The sequence below is a fragment of the Sciurus vulgaris genome (genome assembly GCF_902686455.1).
Source record: "Sciurus vulgaris genome assembly, chromosome: 2".
Lineage (NCBI taxonomy): Eukaryota > Metazoa > Chordata > Mammalia > Rodentia > Sciuridae > Sciurus > Sciurus vulgaris.
The window spans coordinates 27,892,492-27,913,211 of NC_136462.1; the positions used below are offsets into that span (position 1 = coordinate 27,892,492).

Genomic DNA, 20,720 nt, shown 5'->3' on the forward strand with positions numbered 1-20,720 from the left:
TAAAAAGCAGACTCAGGAAGTACAATTAAAATACTAATTAACTTACAATTACTATCGGGGATTAAAGATCATATCATCTTACTAATGCTTTCTGAATATAAAAAAGCATTCATAATGCTAATGTGTAGAGTTTTGCAGATCTCCAAATACGGTAATAAATACACATCCTATGTTTTTAATCACTACGGAACACTGTGTAATCCATTAATTTGTGCAGGTCAAAAAATTAATATTGCGAAAGTGTTTCACGAATACAAAACTGGTGGGCAGTCACTGCGCAGATGCGGGCTTTGGGCTGAGCCGGCAGGTGACAAGGTGAGTCCCCCACTTTGCCCCACATGATGAAGCCCCTAAGTCTCAGAGGCACGAGTCCAATGGAAGCATCTGGATCTAATCCCTGTGCCAGTCCTGGCTGCCTGAGTGATCTGGAGTAGGTTTCTTCACCTCTCTGTGCTTCTATTTCTTCACCTGCAAACCAGGTAGTGACAGTGCCCGTCTCATAGAGACAATAACTCATGTAGTCCCCAAAAAGTTGATGCATGTAATCACCTAAACTACCACAGATGGCAAATAATGTGTCCAATATATGTGAGCTAATATCACTATGACTAATATTACCACTAATCACACTTCCTCTTTGAAGGCGTTCTGTGTTTTGACTGTACCTAGTTGCACACTGTAAAACAGCTTTGCAAGATGTTACTGCTGGGGGAAACCAGGTGAAGGCCACGCGAAATCTCTCTGTATCATTTCTTCTCATGTCAAGGGAGTCTACGATGATCTCAAAATAAAAAGTTTAATTAAAAACGTTTTAAAAATACCAGCAAAAGCCAGGCGTGATGGCACACAGGCCAGTAATGCCAGCAGTGCAGGAGGCTGAGGCAGGAGGATCAAAAGTTCAAGGCCAGTCTCAGCAACTTAGCAAGGCCCTACACAATTTAGCAAGACCCTGTCTCAAAATTTAAAATAAAAGGGGCTAAGGATGTGGCTCAGTGGTAAAGCAGCCCTGGGTTAAAAAATCCCCAGTACAAAAAAAAAAAAAAGAAGAAGAAGAAAAGAAAAAATCTGTATAAAAGCCAAGTGGTGGGCTGGGATACGTAGCTCAGTGGTAGAGTGCTTGCATTAGCCCAGGGTTGAATCCCCAGCACTGTCAAAAATAAAAGAAAATAAGTCGAATGGCATAGATATTAGTGCAACACAGTTTGGTGGATCCTCAAAAAGCTAAACAGAATTAACATCTGAGCCAGCGGCTCCCCTCCCAGGTAGGAACTCAAAAGCACTGAAAGCAGGACTGGAACAGAGGCCTGGCGCCGACGTTCACTGCGGCATTATTCACAAAAACCCGAAGGCGGAAACGACCCACGGCCATCAAGCCGACAGATGAACAGTGGTATATATTTATGCATAAATAAGAGAATATTATTCAGCCATCAAAAGGAATAAAGTTCTGGTGTTTGCTACAACTCGGATGACCTTAAAAACATTAAGTGAAATCAGCCAGACATAAGATGACCACTCCCGGAAAATACCACTGAGATGAAGTGTCTGGAGCGCCCGAGTCAGAGACAGGAGGAGCCTGCGGACGGCAGGGACAGGGAGAGGCCCGGGGAGCAGTGAGTAATGGTGCACAGTCCCCAGGAGGGATGGTGGGAACGTTTCAGGAGCAGATGGTGATGAGGCTGTACAACCCTGAGGACGCCCTGGGCACCACTGGGCTCCACACCCGCAATGGTGCTTCCATTGCAGTTTTTGCGTGGCGGGGGCCGGGGGGGTGGGCAGCACCGGGGATTGGACCCCGGGCTGCTCTATTTTTGAGGCAGGGTTTTGCTGAGTTGCTCCAGCAGGTATCAAACTTGTGATCCTCTTGCTTCAACTTCCAGATGAGCTGGGATCGCAGGCGCGTGACACACCACACCTGGCTAAATGGCAAGTTTTGTGTGATCTCCATTTTGCCACGATTTTAAAAACAATGTAGTAAACAAAAGCCCATCAAATTATACACATTAAATAGGTGAACTGTAGTTCAACAAAGCTGTGAACATTTTTGAAAATACTTCACCTTTCTCAGGTCGAATTGAACCACATAAAAAGGATGAAACAGGTAGCAGAGTGCTTGGTATACAGCAGGCACTCGACAGTCCCTTCTTGCCTCTGGCCTGCCTGTTGAAGGCAGTAGTCTCTGTGCATGACTCCTCATGGGAAGAAGGCCCCATTCCCACGTACACTCACAGCTACAGTGGGTCAGATGCCACAACAGACACCCTCACGCAACCCAGGCTCAGAGAGGTTAAATACTGTCCCAGGAGAACACAGCCTGACCAGGGGCTCTGTTGAATACGCCAACAGTCAAGTGGCCAGAGGACAGAGTCAAACCTGCTCTACCCCCACGGCCTCCTCACCAGGCTGGTGCCCCGGGCACCTTGAGAGGTCTGGACTGAGGACCCGGGCCTTCTGGAAGCTCCCACTCCTTAGGAGGAGGGGAGCTGGCTCCCCAGACTCTCAAGGCCGTGCCCCATCTGCTGGCCTCCCCAGCCCCGGGCAGGCTCTTGAGAGCATCCGGGGCCAGCAGCTCCTGTGGAATCGGATGCCCCCAGGCTGCCTTGATAAGATCAGGCTGCTGACTTTTTTCTTAATGGAGGTAAAATAATTCCCACTGTCCTCACCCCTCTCCTTTCTTGGTGTCTTCCCTCCCTAGCTGGATGCCATCCCGGTGTTTCAGAAGTAAAAATAGCTGAATGTGCAGGGGCAGCAGCAGCAAAGGCCAGTTTAAGTTTCTTTCTTTTACACCCAGGTGCTAAAAATAACTGAGCAAATCTCCCCTGCACCTGGCCTCGGCCTGTCCCAGCGCTGCCCTCCTGTCCAGCGTCCCTCCCCACAGGGAAGGTTTCCGCAGAGCAGGGAGAGGAAAGATCCCTGAGCCGCATCCTTCTTCCTGAGCTACTGTGGGGCTGGGGGTGGGCAGGATCCCTGCGGACCTTGTGAAACATTCATGGTCAAAACCTTTCTCTTCCCCTTATCCAGAAACCAGCTGCCACCACTGAAGGCCACAGCCTCAGGTTATCAACCCGAGCAGCGCTTTTGTTGATGGGGCTGGTTCATACCCATCTCTCAGCTGAGCTGCGCGACAATGCTGAGGAAGGAGAATCCATGTTTTCTGTATTTCCCCGGAGAAAATGGAGGACTAGCAAGGTCAGGTGACTTGCCCAGGGTCACCCAGCCTGAAACGCAGAGGGAGGAAGTGAACCTTGATCTACCGATGTCCAAGTCCGATCTCCTTAGTCCCGAGCCTGCAGCTGCCCAGGCTCCACCGTCACCAGAACACCCTGGAAAGCCTGGGCATGGCGCAGCCCCGAGGACTCACCCTCCGAGGTTCTGAGCCAACAGGTCTGGGAAGGTGTCCAGCAACGGTGGTTCTTCAAAACGCCTCTAGAGATTCTGATTGTGCGCCAGGTCTGGGTTTTAATTCAACGCTTTTCTCCGCCCAGTGCTTCCTGAGGGGACTTCAGGGGTGACTCTTACATGGTGGCACTTCTCACGGCTGACTCCCCAAAAGTCGAGCGGGAGAGCCTGGCGGGTAGCACACACACCTAGCGCCTAACGTTCCGGGGCTCCTGCAACTGCTCTGTGGGCTCGGGCACCGCGGTGGGTTGGACGGAGCCCGGCACTCTGCCCGCCCGGGAAGCACCGGCCCCACTCTGCTCTCTCCTCTGACCTACACATCCTCAAGGGCGTCTCAACAAGCTGCCCTATCGCCGTGTGCCCACTGCAAGACGCGTCCGAAACTGCACACCCAGCAGGAGCCCAGCCGCCCCTCGTTTCCCTTTGAGGAGGAACCCGCGGGCTTTGCTACTGGCCCTGCTGCCCTGGGATCCACACAGAGGCTGGGAACGGGACATTCCACCCAGCCCTGTCATTTACCAGCTGCAGTCCTGGGAAAACCACATAGGCTCAGCTTAGCCAGATCAAGCACAGCTAGGCTAGTACCTGTCCCCTGTGCCACTACCTTCCAAGTCCTAGGCTGTGATGGACACCGTCAATCAATCGTGGCAACGTTGCCTGCTGATCCCAGGTCCTGCCCAGAAGCCCTGCAATCCTGCACTACAGGTAGCCACCACCCACCCTAGGGCCCACAGTGAAGGCAACTGGCCTTCCCACAGCTTGAATTAAGAAAGACTATGTTAGGAGTTGCCAGAGTAAACAACAGCCAAACAAACAAGCCAGAAGATAACATCAGGCGGGAAAGTCTAATGAGGAAACAGAGGAGACGCCAGTACTGGAAGGAGAGGGAGGTCTCTCTGAGAAGATGACATTCATGTTGAGGCTGGAAGAACAAAGAGACAGCCTTCGGGAAAACCTTCCTAGCAGAGGGATTAGTAGGAAAGTTCTAAGGCAGGAAATTTTGTCAGGCATGGGGATTAAAAGCCAGTCACGTTCAGCGTTCAGCGGCTTGGGAGGCTCAGGAAGGAGGATCCCGAGTTCAAAGCCAGCCTCAGCAACTTAGTGAGGCCCTAAGCAACTCAGGAAGAAAAAAAGTGGGGTGTGGCTGGGGAAGTGGCTAGGTCGTTGAGTGCCCCTGAGTTCAATCCCCAGTTCAAATGGAAAAAAAGAAAAAGAAAAAGCAAGCCACACAGAGTAGACAGGAGTCAGGGGCAGGAGGGGTGGAGGCTGAGAAGACATGAAGGCCCAGGGGAGCTGGACCATGCAGGGTCTTTGAGGCCAGGGTAAGGGATCTGGATTTTATTCAAAGTGCAATGGGAATCACTGGGTGATGTGAAATGAAATGGCCGCTCGGGGGATTAGACGAAATAGGACCAAGGGGGACATCGCAAGTCCAGGCAGGAAACTGTCCTGTGGTCCAAGAGAAAGCCAGCACTTGCCTGGACCAGGGCATGACTGGAGATGAAGGAAGGCAGGAGACTCTGAAATACACTGTGGCGCCGACCCAGAGGAGTCAAGGGTGACTCGAAGGCTTCATGTGAACACAGGAACAGAGCTGCCACTCCTGGGGTAGGGGAGCCGGGAGGGGCGGAAGGTAGGGGTCACGGCCCAGAGCCCCTCTCTAGAACGTTCCATCATGATGTCCCTGGGGGCCAAGAGGAGATGCCAGGAGCGCCGTTAGATCTGGACTCCTACGATAAGCAGCGTAGCAGCTGGGGCTGGAGTCTGACTGAGACCCATGTGTATCTAGCATCTGATCACTAGAGAGGGCCTCAGTCCAAGACCCGAATAGTTCCAAAAAGTAAAGATCAGCAAGAGGCAGAGTTTGCAAAGTCTAAAACTCATGGTTAGCACAGTAAGGAGAAAACGAGGCAAGCGTGGTCCGAAAAGCCACAAGCAAAGCAGAACAGGAGCTGCTGAGAATGTGCTCAGGCCGAGGAAGTGGAAGACAGAGGCGCACCAGCTTGGCGACTCAGAGGCTGCATTATCAGGGATGGGTCAGGAGTGAGGCCTGATTAGAGTGGACAGAGGCATGACCAGTCATCAAAGTCAAGATCAAATCCAGAGGATGGAGACGTAAGTTTGGGAGGCAGAATAGGAAAACATGCTTACAAGAGCAGCTCAGGAAGAGGTTTTTCAAATGACAGAAAAGGAAAACCACAAAGGAAAAATTCGATAAGCTCAGTTTATTAGAATTACTAACTTCTAGCCCAGCACAGAGGTGCATACCTGGAATCCTGGCCACACTGGAGGCTGAGGTAGGAGAATCACAAATTTGAGGCCAGCTTCAGCAACTTGGCAAAATCCTGTCTCAAGAAATAAAAATGACTGGGGATATAGCTCAGCAGTAGAGTGCTTGACTAGTATGTTCAATGCCCTGGGTTCAATCCACAGGTCCACCAAAAGGAAAGAATTTCTATAACAAGTAGGAAAAGATGTAGAAAAGTAGGGGAAGGTTTCAGACAAGAACCTCATCACAGGAAAGGGGTCTAGAGTAGCTACTAAACACATGAAATATTCTTATCTCATAAATGAGAAAAATTAATAAAGTGATCAGAAGATACCACTTGCCCTACACTAGCAAAGATCAAAATGGACTGGTGAGACCACAGAACAACCAGAACATCTGACTGCAGGTGGTAAAAGCATAGATCAGCACAACCACCCCAGGAGCAGTCTGGGATCATCTCATACAGCTGGAGATGCACGTTCCTGGCGCTTCTGCTCCCAGCCCCCAAGTCCCTACTGCAAGCAATCAGGAAGCACTCAGGACAGTACTTCTAACAGCAAAAACCCAGAGGCCCTGGTGGCGTTTGCCAGTCAATGGATGGAAACAGAGAAAATCATGCTAAGTGAAATAAGCCAGATTCAGAAAATCAAGAGTTGGGGCTGGGGATACAGCTCAGGTGGTAGAGTGCTTGCCTTGCATGCACAAGGCCCTGGGTTCAATCCTAAGAAAGAAAGAGGGGAGGGGAGGGGAGGGGAGGGGAGGGGAGGGGAGGGGAGGAAAGAAAGAAAGAAAGAAAAATCAAGGGTTGAATGTTTTTTCTCATATGTGGCAGTTGGAGCAAAATAAGGAAAAGAAAGCAGTTGGGGAAGGGATTGTATGGCATGAAGATTAGAGAAGATCAGGGTCTTGAGAAGGAGAAGGAGAGGGAGGGAGGAAGGGAAAAGGAAAGAAATATGGAATGAATCTCACAGAATCATGTTATGTACCCATAGAAAGGTACCAAAGGGGATTTCTCCCTTTATGTACAGGTAGAAAGTACCAATCAAAAATCAATAAAGGAGTGAAAGGAAAATCAGTAGAGGAGGGAGAGAATAGGGAGGGGGAGAGATATGGGGGATTGAAATCAAAATCCTGGTATGTATGATTTTATCAAAAGGAACCCTATGTATAATTATAATGCGAAGAAGAAGGGAGGAGGAGGAGGAGGAGGAGGAGGAGGAGGAGGAGGAGGAGGAGGAGGAGGAGGAGGAGGAGGAAGGAGGAGGAGGAGGAGGAGGAGGAGGAGGAGGAGGAGGAGGAGGAGGAGGAGGAGGAGGAGGAGGAGGAGGAGGAGGAGGAAGCCCAAATGCCCATCAACAGTAGAAAGTAAGTAAGCGCTCCTAAACCCATGATGCCAGGGAGGTAGCTAAAGATGGTCTGTGGGCCAATCGTGGCCCTCTGCCCCATTCACAGAAACGGTGCTGCACATCCATTACGTATGGTGTATCATCGTAAAGGCTGAGCTGAGTACTGAGGACAGAGACATTAAGTCCTGCAAAGTCGGAAGTATTTACTGACTTCTGCTGATCGGAGAAGAAAATGAGTAGACTACAGCAACATGCAACAAGAAGCTTTCATCTCTGTAGGACAGACTAAAATCAAGATGCAGAAGAATATGCAGGATAATTTCATTTAAAACTAAAAAACACAATATTGTTAGAGATACAAAGAGATGATAGAACTGGAAAGGAAAAATAACATGAAATCCAAGACAGTGGTTACTGCTGAGGGTGAAGAAAAGGGAATGAATACAGAAATGGGCCCAAGGGGGACCCCCAAAAAAGTAAGGGTGAGATATATATATTTATATATACAGATATATATAATTAAAATATAATTAATTTTTATATATTTTATATATACACAAACATATATACATAATTTCCACTACTAGGAATTTAACTCAGCTAGGGTTCACTTAACTATATCTCTAGCCCCTTTTATTTTGTTTTGAGGCAGGGTCTTGCTAAAAGTTGCAGAGGCTGAACATGGCAATTCTCCTGCCTCAGACTCCCAATTTACTTGGGATTATGCGCCTGTCTTGACATAATTTTTGACACACAAAAATGCTTGTCCTCCAAAGTATGTTATTCCCTTCTTCCATACGAAGTTTTAGCTGGACACACGGTAACCCAGCTGAAGACTACAATTCCCAGACTTCTTTGTGGATTGGTAAAGGTCATGTGACCAGGTTCCATCAATGGGTTGTGGATGAAAGGACTCTGTGCTTGTCAAATGACTGGACATAGGCTTTTACTCCCAGTCAGGAGATGGAAAAAAAAAGAAAAAGAAAAAGAAAAATGGGATTCACAGGTGAAAGACACAGATTGAGGATGGCAGAGTGCCAGCCAGTCCTGGATCACCTGTGACCTTTGAACTATTACATTCAAAATCAAAGACAACTAAATTTCTACTCTGCTTAATGCTTCTGGATTGTTTTAGAAGTAAAAAAAAAAAAAAAAAAGTTCTCTTTGTTACAGAAGCTTAGCCTAACCCTACCTGATATCATATACTGTATTTTTCTGAGTTTACTCAAATTCTTACTTTTTATAAAATAGTTAATTTTCTTTGTTTTTTTCTTTTTTAAGTGGCAGGGATTTTTTTCCCCCAGTGCTACTGCATGCTGGGTGCTTTTCCACTGAGCTACAACCCTAGCCCTTTTGAAAATTCAAGAGGGATCTCTTGCTAAGGTGCTGAGACTGGCCTTGAATTTGAGATCCTCCTGCCTCAGCCTCCCCAATCGCTGGGATCACAGATGTGTAACACCACATTCAGTGGGGGTAGGGGGATGGCTTTTGAGAGGAGCAGAAAAATTCCTCCTCCAACAGGAACGGAGGCAGAATCATGGACCCACCAACAGTAGTTTTGTGGAATCAGCGGTAGGAGGGGTAAGAAACTTGACTTTCTATTTTCTGAAGAAAATATGAAGCAAGATCAAAGGGTGGAGAGAGGCTATGGGAGATCCAAAACTTGCTTCTGTATCACAGAAGAAAATCAATTTTAGGAAGAGCTGGGGAAAGGGAAATCTCATCAAAAGATGATATATGGCAGTGTATTTTTGTTAATGTTCTCCCCACACAAAACATAATAAGTTGGTGAGATGATGGATACGTTCATTACCCTCTATAACATATACCCAGATCAAAACATCACAGTGACCCCATAAATATACACAATTATTTGTCAATTAAAAATAAAATATGAAAATCAATGCTATAACATGAAGAATATTGATCTCAAATCGATGACCAAAATGAGACCTCATGGTGCCACCCTAAGACTTCGGTGAGGATGGGAACAAGATGAAAATAGCCACTATTATTAACCCCATTCTGTGGAGGAGCGCAGAGTCCTACAGAGGTTTAAGCAACTTGCCCAAGAAGCTGGCAAATGGTGAAGCTGAGATCCTACCTGGTCCGAAGGACCATGAGCCTGTTATCCAACATCAAATGCCCCAAGTTACAGTAATAAGGATTCAACACAGAACCATCCCTCTGACTTCTCCAGCCAGGGATCACTGTGCCTGCGTGGCCCAGGGCTCCAGGGCACATGAGAAGATCCAGTGATCCGGAGATGAGGTGATGTGCTTCAGATGGAAAGTAGTTTGGGGGGATACAAACACGCTAGAGTTCTCCAGTTGTTGTTCGATACTATTTTGAAGTTCCGGAGAGTTGGTTTGTTTCAAAACACTAATGTATTTTGGAAAAGCAAAAGAATTTTTAAAGACAAGTCATCTCTCATTCCCTTTCTTCATTCAAGGGCCAGAAAAGTGGTATTTCTGGCAAGGGCTAGAGGCAGAATGCTCTATAAATACAAAGCCATTAAATCCCATGCAGCAGGAACCTGATCAGGGCCTCCTTTTAATTTCCTGACATGAGCTGGCCACTAACCTAATTACCCAGAATCCCTGGAGGAGCCCTCCGCCTTCCCAACAAGCACAAAGAGAGAGTGGGAGCAGATTGCATGGATGTCAGCCCAACTCTCTCTGAAATCAAATATGTTTTAGAAAACACTTGGGGAACAGCAGGCAGGGGCTGGGCGGGGGAGGAAATGGAGCAGCCCAGGAGGTTGGTGGCGAGGGAGATGAAGTCAGGAGAGGAGAAGGTGAAGTTCACAGGGACAAGCGTGCTGAAATCCCAGTGCGGAGGGCTTGGGGAGTCCCCTGAGAAACAGAGAAAACTGTTCTCCAGGGCTCTTCTGGGTGGGAGGCTGAGTCCCTCCATGCCCTAGCCAGACCGGAACGAGCTCACCTGTCAGTGGACCCTCCCATCCTGGTTCTAGAACCAGGGGGCCAGCCCAGGATAATGCCACCCTCTAAGATTCCCCACCAGCAAATCCAGGATGACAAATCAGGGCAGCTGGACACCAGTTTCCTTCACTGGACACACAGGGCAGGCTGCTGGAAAGCCGAGCGAGAACGAGGCTCCCTTGGACCAAACACTATCTGAATGTTTCTGGGGAGCTGACCAGTCAAAGCAATGCCACAGGGGGTTTTGCCAAGGAGCTGTCCCATCGGATTCTAAGCTTTCCTAGGGGATGGACAGCAGGTATCAACATCCCTGTTGTACAGGTGAAGAAACAGAGGCACATGGGTTGAGAATACCATTACACAGCGAGAATGCCTGAGACCGGCAGAAAGGATGCAGGCTGCGGGTTCAGAGTTTGTGTTCAAGGCTCTACATAAAAAGAGAGAAAAATAAAAAGGGCTGGGGTGTAGCTCAGTGGTAGAGTGCCCCTGGGTTTAATTCCAAATACCTCAAAAAATTTAAAAAAAAAAAGGAAGAAAAGAGAGAAAATTACTTTTTACCCTGAAAACACAGATTTCTATATACCAGGTTTGCTTTAAGAAAGAACTACGGATGTCACTTGTGTTCCACAGCCTGCTCTGCTATGGGTGTCCCAAGGCTGTGCAGAGGGAAGGCAAAAGCTACACAGGACGCAGATCAGTCCTCACAGGCTGAGTCATCTGACAAGCTTAGACCCCTACGAGGGAGGAAGCCACACGTGACTGCTTCCAGGTAATAGCTGGGGCCCCTAAATCATGACTGAGGAGAGCGAACGTCGGAAGAGACACCTCCAGTGCTGAGTGAAGAGGGAAGAGGCCCGGATGTGTGGGTGAGAGGGACAGGCGTCTGCTGGCCCTCACACGGCTTTTCCATAAGCCCGAGGGACCCCGACACCCCAAAACAGGAGAGCCCTGGGGAATGGTCAAGTGTGCCTTTCAGAGTCAAGTTGGAGGCTGAGGGCAGACAGAGGGAGGCGGGAACCCCGGCTGGCTCCCCGGGCTGGGCCAGGAGGAGCTCCTCCAAACAAAAGCAGAAGCCCGTGTGCTGCCAAGGCCTCTACCTGGCAGGGACCCAGGCTCCCGAAAGCGGCCCGCTCCTCCTCAGGGGACCAGTCCCGCGGAGCCTCAGATCCCAGGATCTCTCCAGGGCTCCGCGGGGACACGCTCAGCCAGGCTCTGCCTGCTGCACCGCAGCAGCCTTGTGTCTTTTGGACTTGGACCTGCCAGCACTGGGAGGGCTCTGTTCTGGGGACTGTCCCTTCCTCCTGCAGGCAGGGCTCCTTAGCAGAGCTCTTCTGGCTCGGCACATCGGCCACGGGAGACTCCGCTGCCCCCCTGGGTGGAGGCCATCAGGGTTTTTTATTTAGGGGGAAGTGGTCAACATGGGGCTCAGCCTGCATCCTCCCAGGACCCCCCACTCCATCGTCGTGGGACTCAGGACATCCATCCCATTTCTCTTCCAAGTGCCTGTCCAGGTGTCTCAGTGCTGCTGGCCACCAGTTAAGCTCAGCCACCCCATCCTGCCAGCAGCGAATCCGTCCCATCATTTCCCCTTTCCGGGTACCTACAATGTGTCCCCCCTCTCTTCCCAGCGCTAGACGGCACCTAACGACGGTTGAGCCAACTCTGCAGCGGTCCAGGGATTTCTAGTGGGCAGCTGCTTTCCCTGACCTTTGCCACAGGGGAGGGGCAGGCAGACAGCACAGAGGAAGGAGGCCTGGGGCCCAGCTCCCCTCCTGCTAGTATGTGACAGAAGGTGGGAAAGCCATCTCACCCCAATCCCCGCAGGGCCCCATTTTATCACCCTTAAAATTCAGAGAGTCAGGTACCAAGGTGCACACCTGTAATCCCAGCTACTCAGGAAATAGAGGCAGGAGGATAGCAAGTTTGAGAACAGTCTGAGCAACTTAGCAAGACCTTGTCTCAAAGTAAAAAGTGAAAAGGGCCAGGGATGGAGCTCAGTGGCAGAGCAATTGCCTAATGTACACAGAGGCCCTGGGGTCCAAAAAGAAAAAAACGTCCAGAGCTGTGTTGATAACAAGAAGGCTTCCCTCTGTGCTGGGTTCCTCCCGTGCTATAAAGCAAGCAGAGAGGCTGCACACTCCGGCCGGGACAAGCTAGGACATATGGCCCCCAGCCTGACCCCATTTCCTTACACCCAGCTTACAGAGCAAGATGGCAGCTCCATCTCTTGAACTTCAGAGGGAGGAGTCTCTCCAAGGCTTGAACCCTCAGCGTCCCACAGAGGGGACATCAAGGGAGCTGTGCTAAGGCATGCCTCTGTGGGACTGTGGGCCCTGCCTCGTCTCTTGGAACATCAGGGGCTCTGAGGAGCTTGGTCCCACCCTACACCCTGGTAAGACCAAATTGTACAGGGTCAAAATGAACCAACATATGGTCTTTTGACAGGTCTAACAGCCCAGTTTTAACCTAGAAAGAATGCTGTTTCCGATGCAGAGTCCCAACAAAGTAGCTGCGTGTATCTGAGAGTAGAGTGGCCCTCTCCATCGTAAAGGGATAAATGAAGGGACAAATGAGTAAGCCTGCATTTTAAAGGCCAGTGTGCTGTGCAGACCCAATGGGGTAATTGAGGATCGGCTTCGAAAGCTCCTGCTTTACAGGAACAGATGCTGGGGTGAGCCTAGGTGAAGTGGGGGGACCTGGAACAGAAACAGAAGTTGGGGGAGCTCCCAATTTCCACAACACACGAAGGTCCAAGTTTCCTTACTAAAGAGGCATCTTAAATTCAGGCCCTCTTCTCCAGAAGGCACTGGGAGAAGAGATGGGAGGAGCACCCCAAGCCTGAGAGGCTGCGCTGGCTCCCTAGCACTGACCCCCGCCTGCGTCCCAGAGGCCCCTTCTCTTCTTTGCCAGCCCTTCCTGATCCTCCACACACACCGCTTTTCCTGCCTTCTAGAAGGATCCCAAGGTCCATAAATTCTGTAAGAACATCCACTGGCTCCCCTTGGAAGCTGCAAAGGGGATGAACACACAGACACAGACACAGACACAGACACACATGCTCCACGTCCCCAGCCGGTTCCAGCTTTACCACACTGAGCAGATGGATAGGGAAACGAGGAGAGGGGCCCTAGGGCAGCTGTCCACATGAGCCACGCCATCTTGTTTCAAGGAGCCACAATTAAGGAAGGTAAACATAAGTGGCTGGCACAGTGGCACACGCCTGTGATCCTAGCACCCAGGAGGCTGAGGCAGGAGGATGTAAGTCCGAGGCCAGACTGGGCAACTCAGCAAGACCCTGGCTCAAAATAAAATAAAAAAGGGCTGGGATGTACCTCGGTGGTAAAATGCCTTCCCAGTATGTGTGTGTGAGGCCCTGGGCTCAATCCCCAGCACCCCACCTCCCCACAGACGAGGGGGGGGGGGGACACATGATGTTAATTTCAGAAATGTTTTATTTAACCCAGTGAATTAAAATACTATCATTTCTGCATGCAATCGATTTTTTTAAATAACCACAACCACATTTTACACTGTTTTTTATCATCCTAAGTCTCTGAAAACCATGTGCAGAACACTCTTTGGATCACCTAGTTACTGCTCAGGAGCCATGCGTGGCTCACAGCTGCCGTACTAGGAGGCACAGCTCCGCAGGAGAAAGAGGTAACAGGCGGGGAGGCGAGGTAGGAGAGGGGTGCAGGGGCAGGGGGAGCATCCGCCAGGTGAGAGCCATGTCTGGTCCGTTGCTGGAAGGCAAGGCCCCTCCTCCCCAGGGAAGGTGTGATAGTTGCCCTTCTGGAAATCCTGGCCCCGTCCTTTCCACCCGCAAGCCCTGGAGGGCCCTGGGGTCATCAGCCTCTCAAGCCTGCCAGGGTGGAGAGGGGACATGCCCAGAGGGCCAAGACAACTGTCCAAGGCCCAGGTGGGGTCAGACGTCCCAGAAGGATCCTTAAAGGAGAGCTAGGTGGACAGTGGGCTGGAGTCTGGCTTGCAGGGTGTGGGGCGACACAGCACCCAGGGTGGGTCTCATGCCCGGAGGCAGGACAGCCTGGTAGGACCCACGCACACCTGTGCTGCCCAGGAAGGCCCAGGTGCTCAGGCATCTCACAGACCCGAGACGCCCTGCTGATCAGGGCTGGTGGGCGGCCCCAGGCCCTGGGAGGACCGTCGGTGCAGAGGCCTCTTACCTTCCTTCAGCATCCCCACTTTGAGGCATTTCATGAAGCGGCAGGCCTGGCAGGACTTGCGCCTCCGTTTTGTGATCTCGCACTCATTGGTGGCCGGGCAGCTGTACTCGATGTTGCCTGCAACCAGACACAGAGAGGGTCGCCAGGTGCCTGCCGCGCAGGACCCTGCCTGCTGGCGGAGGGCTGGGCACTCACTGGCCAGAGCTACAGCTCGCCCCCACCCAGGTCCCACAGGCCGCGCTCCTCAAGCAGGGGCTCGGAGATGCTCGTCAGAACACTGCAGATTCTTCCAAGCCAGAGTCCAGGCCCCGGATCGGGCAGCCACTTGGAAAGTCACTCTCCAGATTGTGGCCACCCATCATTCATGGGTCCAGGGCATGTTACCCCAGGAAGAGAATGGCCCCTGTGCTGCCCAAGACGTCAGCACTGTCCCCACGGGCAGCGCCTCCCACCTCCAGCCAGGGCCCCGGATCTGGGAAAAGTGCTGGACACTCTGAGCTCCCAGGTGTCAGGGTCTGGATTCTGCCTCCCACTGGGCAGATCCAGGTCACCAGCCCGGCTGGCCTGAAGGAAATCGTCCTCTGACAGGAATGGTGTGCCAGGTCCTAACGGAAGATCAAGCAAGACTTTTCATGGACAGGTGCTCTAAGCAATGATGAAGCACTGGTCACCATGAGGTGACCACTGAATAAGCACATTCATTGTAGCAGACGGACTCCTTGATTAAATTTTCCAGATTGCAGTGAACCCTACCCATGGCTACCATGACCCTGACCCCACATTCCCAGGAAGCCGAGCCCCTTACAAAGGTAAGGGCTTACAGAGAGTCAGCAGCACTTGGATCTGATCTGCCACCCGACTGGCAAAAAGAGCGCTGGAGGGCTCGCCCGCCAGCCCAGTCTCAGGGCGACCTCAGAAGAAGGCATGAATACTCTGCGTTTTACAGATGAGAAGCCTGAGTTTTACAAACCCAGGGCGGTGCGACCACACAGCCTCCAAACGCCCTGCTTCTTTTCAGCCTCTTCCAGGGAGGGCTTCAGCCATGGATGCCTTTCTAAGCTGGGCAGTGTCCACCCTGCCTACCATATCTGATGACACAAGTTTGACAAATGTGCACTGTGTTCCTGTGACATGCTGGGTGTTGGAGGGAAAGGCCACGGGGGTGCCAACTGTCTCCTCCCAGCACCCCCAGACAGCACAACCTGGGGGGGGCGGGTCAGGGAGGAGCCAGAGGCCTGCCTGTCCTCTGAGGCCAACCACTTGGTAATAAAAGCTGGGACTGACGCATGGTCCTGTCAGCTCCTTCCAACCTCACATCCTCAAGTTGGCGCTCCAGTGCCCCACGTCATAGACCAAGAAGCTGCGACTCAGGAAGTTGAGGAAACTCAGCCACCAGCCCCAAGGACAGGTCTCCGTTGCTAACCCAGGTGGTCTGGTGGCCAGGAGGCGGAGGGCGTCCTCAGCATCACCGTGCCGCAGCCTCCCCAGATGGGATACAGACACCACTTGCCAGGTGTGGTGGCGCAGGTCGGTAACCCCAGGGACTTGGGAAGAGGACCACGAATTCGAGCTCAGCCTGGACAACTTCGTGAGAACTTACCCTACAGTAAAAAAATAGAAAGGACTGGGGACGTGGCTCATGGCAGGGGAGAAACAACTTGCTACTGGGTTTCTGGAGCAAGCACGAGCCACGTGCCACAGCTGACCAAGTGCTTCTCAGTGGCCACTCTGCCGGCCCCGGTTGCAGCAGGCCTGGTTGTAGGGCGCACTCAGCGCAGCGTGGGGAATAGTACTGCCCACTTGTACTGATGGGGAAACAGACTTCCCCAGCGCACCTCAGAGCGCCCCAGGAAAAAGCTGTTCTCCCTCTCTCCCTCTCCAGTCCAAGCAGGATCCACTTTCTCCTTGTCCATCTCCTGCAGGGAGGTGGCTAGAGGTCAACCCCTCTGTTGCAGGGTGAGAAGGGGAAGGGGTGACGATTTGTGCCCCTGCTTGTGAGGCTTCTTGGGAAGTGATTTCAATGCACACATAAGCATGGTAAAGCGGAAAAAGCAGAAAGGAGGAAATGCACACCAAGTCCTGATCTTGGCTTAGAAGGCTCTGAAGAATTGGAGCCCTGTCCCCACCTCCTGTCTCTCTCCCTCTTGGCCTCCATTGGAGGCTTCCTGTAGTGGATTTTCTCCACTCCTATCTCTGAATAATTATCAGTCACTCTGCATAATTATCAGTTCCTGGAACTCTGGTCTCCTAGGCTTCCAGGCTTTGGCTCCTGCAGCCAAGAACTAGCCCACTGATCTCCTGCCCCCAGGCCTGGCCACCTCTCCAGGTCCCATTAGGGAGGTACTGCCTCTCTCACCGACTGCCCAGAGATGTCCCCACTGCCTGCGTTTAAACTGTCTCCTCCACGCAGACCAGTTCCTCTCTGCCGTCAGTACCCAGCCCTCCGCAGATGTCCAACACAGGCTAAGCGCTAACGTGAGCCCAGCTGTAGGGCTGCTGCGTATGTAGAGTCCTTCCCTCTCTCAACAACCCAGGGGGTTACCCTGTTCTGCTCTACCTTACAGATGAGGAGGGTGAGGACGTGCAGGCTGAGAGAGTGCTGGACTGGGAACCCAGGTGGTTGCCACTAGAGCTGCTGCAGATGGTGGAGCAGTAACCTCCTAGAAATGGTGACTCCGCTGTCTTGGGACACACCTGCACACTGTGACTCTTCCCACACCCTGCACCCAAACTGCACAGAGGCCTGCCATCCCTGGAGGAAGAGGGACCACAGGCTGGTGCTCAGATTAGGAGTCAAAAATATGTGCTGCCCCTCCCACAATACAAGGACCGAATGCCAGAAGTCTCCAGCAGTGTTCCCGACCCTTTAGGGACCTGTGTGTGTAGGAGACAGTTCTAATTTTACTTATTTATTTTTGTTCCTTTCAATTTGTTTTATGGCCCAAGCGGCTAGCTGCCAGCAAAACCAGGCTGGTGGCCCTGCCTTGTAATTTCTCTAAGTGCCTCCACGATAAAGCAATGAGATTAATCCATCAGAATTCCTGTGGCCTCGAGGAGAAAGTAGGAGAGCTCAGGAACAGGAAGGGAACCCTGGTGCACACATGCAGTCACACACACAACCGAGGTGTGGCAAGTTTGGAGGTGGCTCTCAGAGGACAGAGACACAGCCAATGGCTAGCACAACTTCAGCATTCTTAACTGGGAGTCCGCTCAGAACAGACATGTGCAGACTCCACTTCAGACAAGTCACCTAACTTCTCTGAGCCTCAGTTTCCTCATCCATAAGTGGGTACCATTCCCATCTAATGAATTTGCATATCAAGGGCTTCGTGGAATTCAGAGCCAGGCAGGCAAGCAACCAAGATTACTCTGTTACAGTTTTTTGGGGGAGGGGGCAGGAATTGAACTCAGGGGCCCTCCACCACTGAGCCACATCTCCAGCCCTAGTTTGTATTTTATTTAGTGACAGGGTCTCACTGAGTTGCTTAGTGCCTCACTTTTGCTGAGGCTGGCTTTGAACTCGAGATCCTCCTGCCTCAACCTCCGGAGCCGCTGGGATTATAGATATGCGCCACTGTGCCCAGCAACCATGTTAATTTGTACAACCAGACATCTACCAGGGTAGATACAGCCAGGAGACTCTGGGGTAACCCAATTCTTTTAAAAATATTAAAATTTGCCTCCCACAGCTAGACCTCAGCGCTGATGCTACTGCATCTGTGGGAGATGGACAGGCACACCCAGAGCCTGACCTGGATTTCCATGTGACCCCAAGACAGAGGGGTGGTTGGTTGCTGCCACCAACCCTTTGATCCTGGGCTGCCCTAAGAAGGGAATTCCAGGGGCGTCCCCATCAGCTGTCCTTGAACAGCTGCAGAAGAGCTGGCAGCCCTGCTCCGTGCTCAAGGGCGGGGGCTGCTGAGTTTAGATCAACAGCTTTCCAGGACTTGTGGGCTCAGGGCTCCTGGCTGACTTCAGAGTCTCAATGGCCGCCATGTTGAGGGGCTGCAGTGATCGGACTGGGCTGGTGGCCACTTGGCTTCACTCCCTTATTTATCTCACTCCTGGAGGACAGGAGCCATCCCTTTCCTTCTGTGTGGCCCAGTGTCCTCCACTCTCAGCCCTCCCCTCCTCTCCACCCATAGCTGGATGATCTCATCCGAGTCACTGGCTCCTGCCAGTACAAAAGGCAGTGTTCTTCAGCAAGTCACGCCGCCTGTGCTGGGCCCCCCGCCCTCATCTCCACCTGGGGTCCCTTGGGCTCCTCACGCTTTCTCAAACTGAGCCCACCCTCAGCCCACTGGCTCCTCTTACTCTATTTCTTGTCATGTCATCAAAGAGACGACTAGCCATCTATCACCCAGTCAGAAACTGAGATGGCATCCTGGATTCTTCCTCTCTGCTCCTGAGAGCTCTTCATCCTGTCTCCTTGACATCCTCTCCCTCTTTCCCCTGAGGTTACCGCAGTGCACGGGGCTCCACCGTCTCCACCTCCTTTTCTGATCCTTCCCCCACACTGACCGTGGAGGACACGGAGAGCCTCCCCCGTCGGACCCCCAGCTGGCCCCCTGGCTCCTCAGGTCCATGTGCCTTCCCAAGAGCCCACTGAAGGGCAGTGCAGGAGCGAGGGCTGTCTCAGCAAACGGAGGAGGCAGAAGCCATCTGCTGAAGAGGGCTCCCAGATAAGAAAGAAGCCAAGGACTGCGGACCCAAGAGGGCCTCAGGCAGGAAGATCAAGATGGGGGGAGGCATGGGCTGGAAACAGAAGCTGCTGGATGTCTGTATTTAAGGCGTGTTTAGCTGCTCAGATCCCTGCTCCCATTCCACGCAGCCCCCAAACATCCCTCCACAACCTGCATGAGAGGAGGCTGATGAGCTCTCTGGAGAACATGAGCAAAGCCCCCTCCCCACACACCCCACAACCAGAAGACGGGAATTTAAGGGACACTTCTCTGGAGACCAGCTGACTAAGACATGCAAAGGGAATACCCTTTCCACATCCGTCCTAGCTCCTGCCCCACTGTGAATGCTCACAACACACACACACACGCACGCGCGCACAAGTGTGTGTACAACTGGCAAGAAGCCTGAATAAAGTTGATAGATAGGATCAATCTCAATTTCCCAGTCATGTTAGATGTTACCATGGGGGAAACGGAGTGAAGGGTGTTCCAAATCTCACTGTATTATTTTTTACAACTGCTTGTGAATGTATAATTACCTCAACAAAAAAGCAAAATAAAATAATAAAAAACAATGTAAAAGACCTACAGTCCACGATACAGATTTTTGTCATAAAATTTCAATAACAGGAGACAAAGAAAAGATTTTTTAAACTTTCAGGGACAATCAAATCAAATACAAAGAATCAAGAATAACTTTTTTGTGTGTGGTACTGGGGATTGAACTCAGGGATGCTCTACTGCTAAGTGACATCTTCAGTCCTTTTTATTTTCTACTTTGCTGAAGCTGACTTTGAACTTAGAATTCTTCTGCCTTAACCTCTCGGGTAGCTGGGATGACAAGCCTGCGCCTCCGAACCCAACAACTATCAAGAATAAGACTGGCACCATGTCTAAAACCACACGTGGTTGTAGCTTCCCCAGCATCTACAACAGCATTGTTGAACCCAGACCCTTGTGTGCTAGGCAAGCGCTCCTCTACTGAGCTACATCTCCAGCCCTTTATTTCACTTTTGTGAAATAAGCTGCCCAGGTTGGCCTCGAATTCATCATCCTCCTTCCTCAGACTCCGAAGTCACTGGGATTATAGGCAGGTACCACTGCACCCAGCTTCAAAATGCATTTTTTATTTTTTTGGTACCAGAGATTGAACCCAGGGGCACTTACCCACTGAGCCACATGCCCAGCCCCTTTTATTTTTTATTTTGAGACAAGATCTGGCAAAGTTGCTTAGGGCCTCGCTAAATTGCTGAGACCGGCTTTGAACTTGCAATCTTCCTGCCTCAGTCTCCCGTGCTGCTGGGATGACAGATGTGTGCCACCACGCCCAGCCCATGTGTATTTCTTAAATGAATGAATCAAGCATCACACCAGGAGCTAGAAGCCAAAGCAGAAAGGGTCCAAATTCCAGGCAAAAATGATTATCAATAAGCAAGATGTGAATCTAACATGAGGGCTGAGGGCGGACCAAAGACATTTCCACACCTCGAGGCACCAACAGTGTGACCTGTCTCACTCCTCAGCATGTCTCCAGAGTGTGTGATCCCCGAAGAGGGAATAGACCAAAAAGATGAAGATGAAGATCCAGAAAACAGGGCATCCAACCAGGAGGAAAAAGTCATGGACATGTCAAGAAGGAACTGACAACAGGCAAATAGATTTAGCCAAAATTTAGATACGACATATTGTGACAAGGGTAAGATGGGAAAGGCGGAAGTGTGTGTGTGTGTGTGTGTGTGTGTGTGTACACAGGGGCTGTGTAACCAAGGCCAACTCTTCGTCTTCCATAACAGTAAATCAAGAAATGTCAAAATTGCCAAGTCAGTAAATACAGGTATCAAATCATAGTATTAGAGTAACTCAGAAGACATATTCTATAAGATTTTTTAAAAATCGTT

The 20,720-nt window shown here is 51.1% G+C and overlaps 1 protein-coding gene across 6 annotated transcripts in view; it reads right to left on the reverse strand.

Moving 5' to 3' along the window:
* ESRRB (estrogen related receptor beta) overlaps positions 1-20,720 on the reverse strand; it is a 514,135-nt gene that overhangs the window by 375,569 nt on the left and 117,846 nt on the right. For all 6 annotated transcript variants that reach the window (XR_013761975.1, XM_079128065.1, XM_079128062.1 and 3 more), the window contains one exon: positions 14,141-14,257. Coding sequence is in view for 5 of the 6 variants with exons in the window: in XM_079128065.1 (XP_078984191.1) it covers positions 14,141-14,257 (117 nt within the window). In the remaining variant the exon portion in view is untranslated. The remainder of the gene's footprint in view (positions 1-14,140; positions 14,258-20,720) is intronic.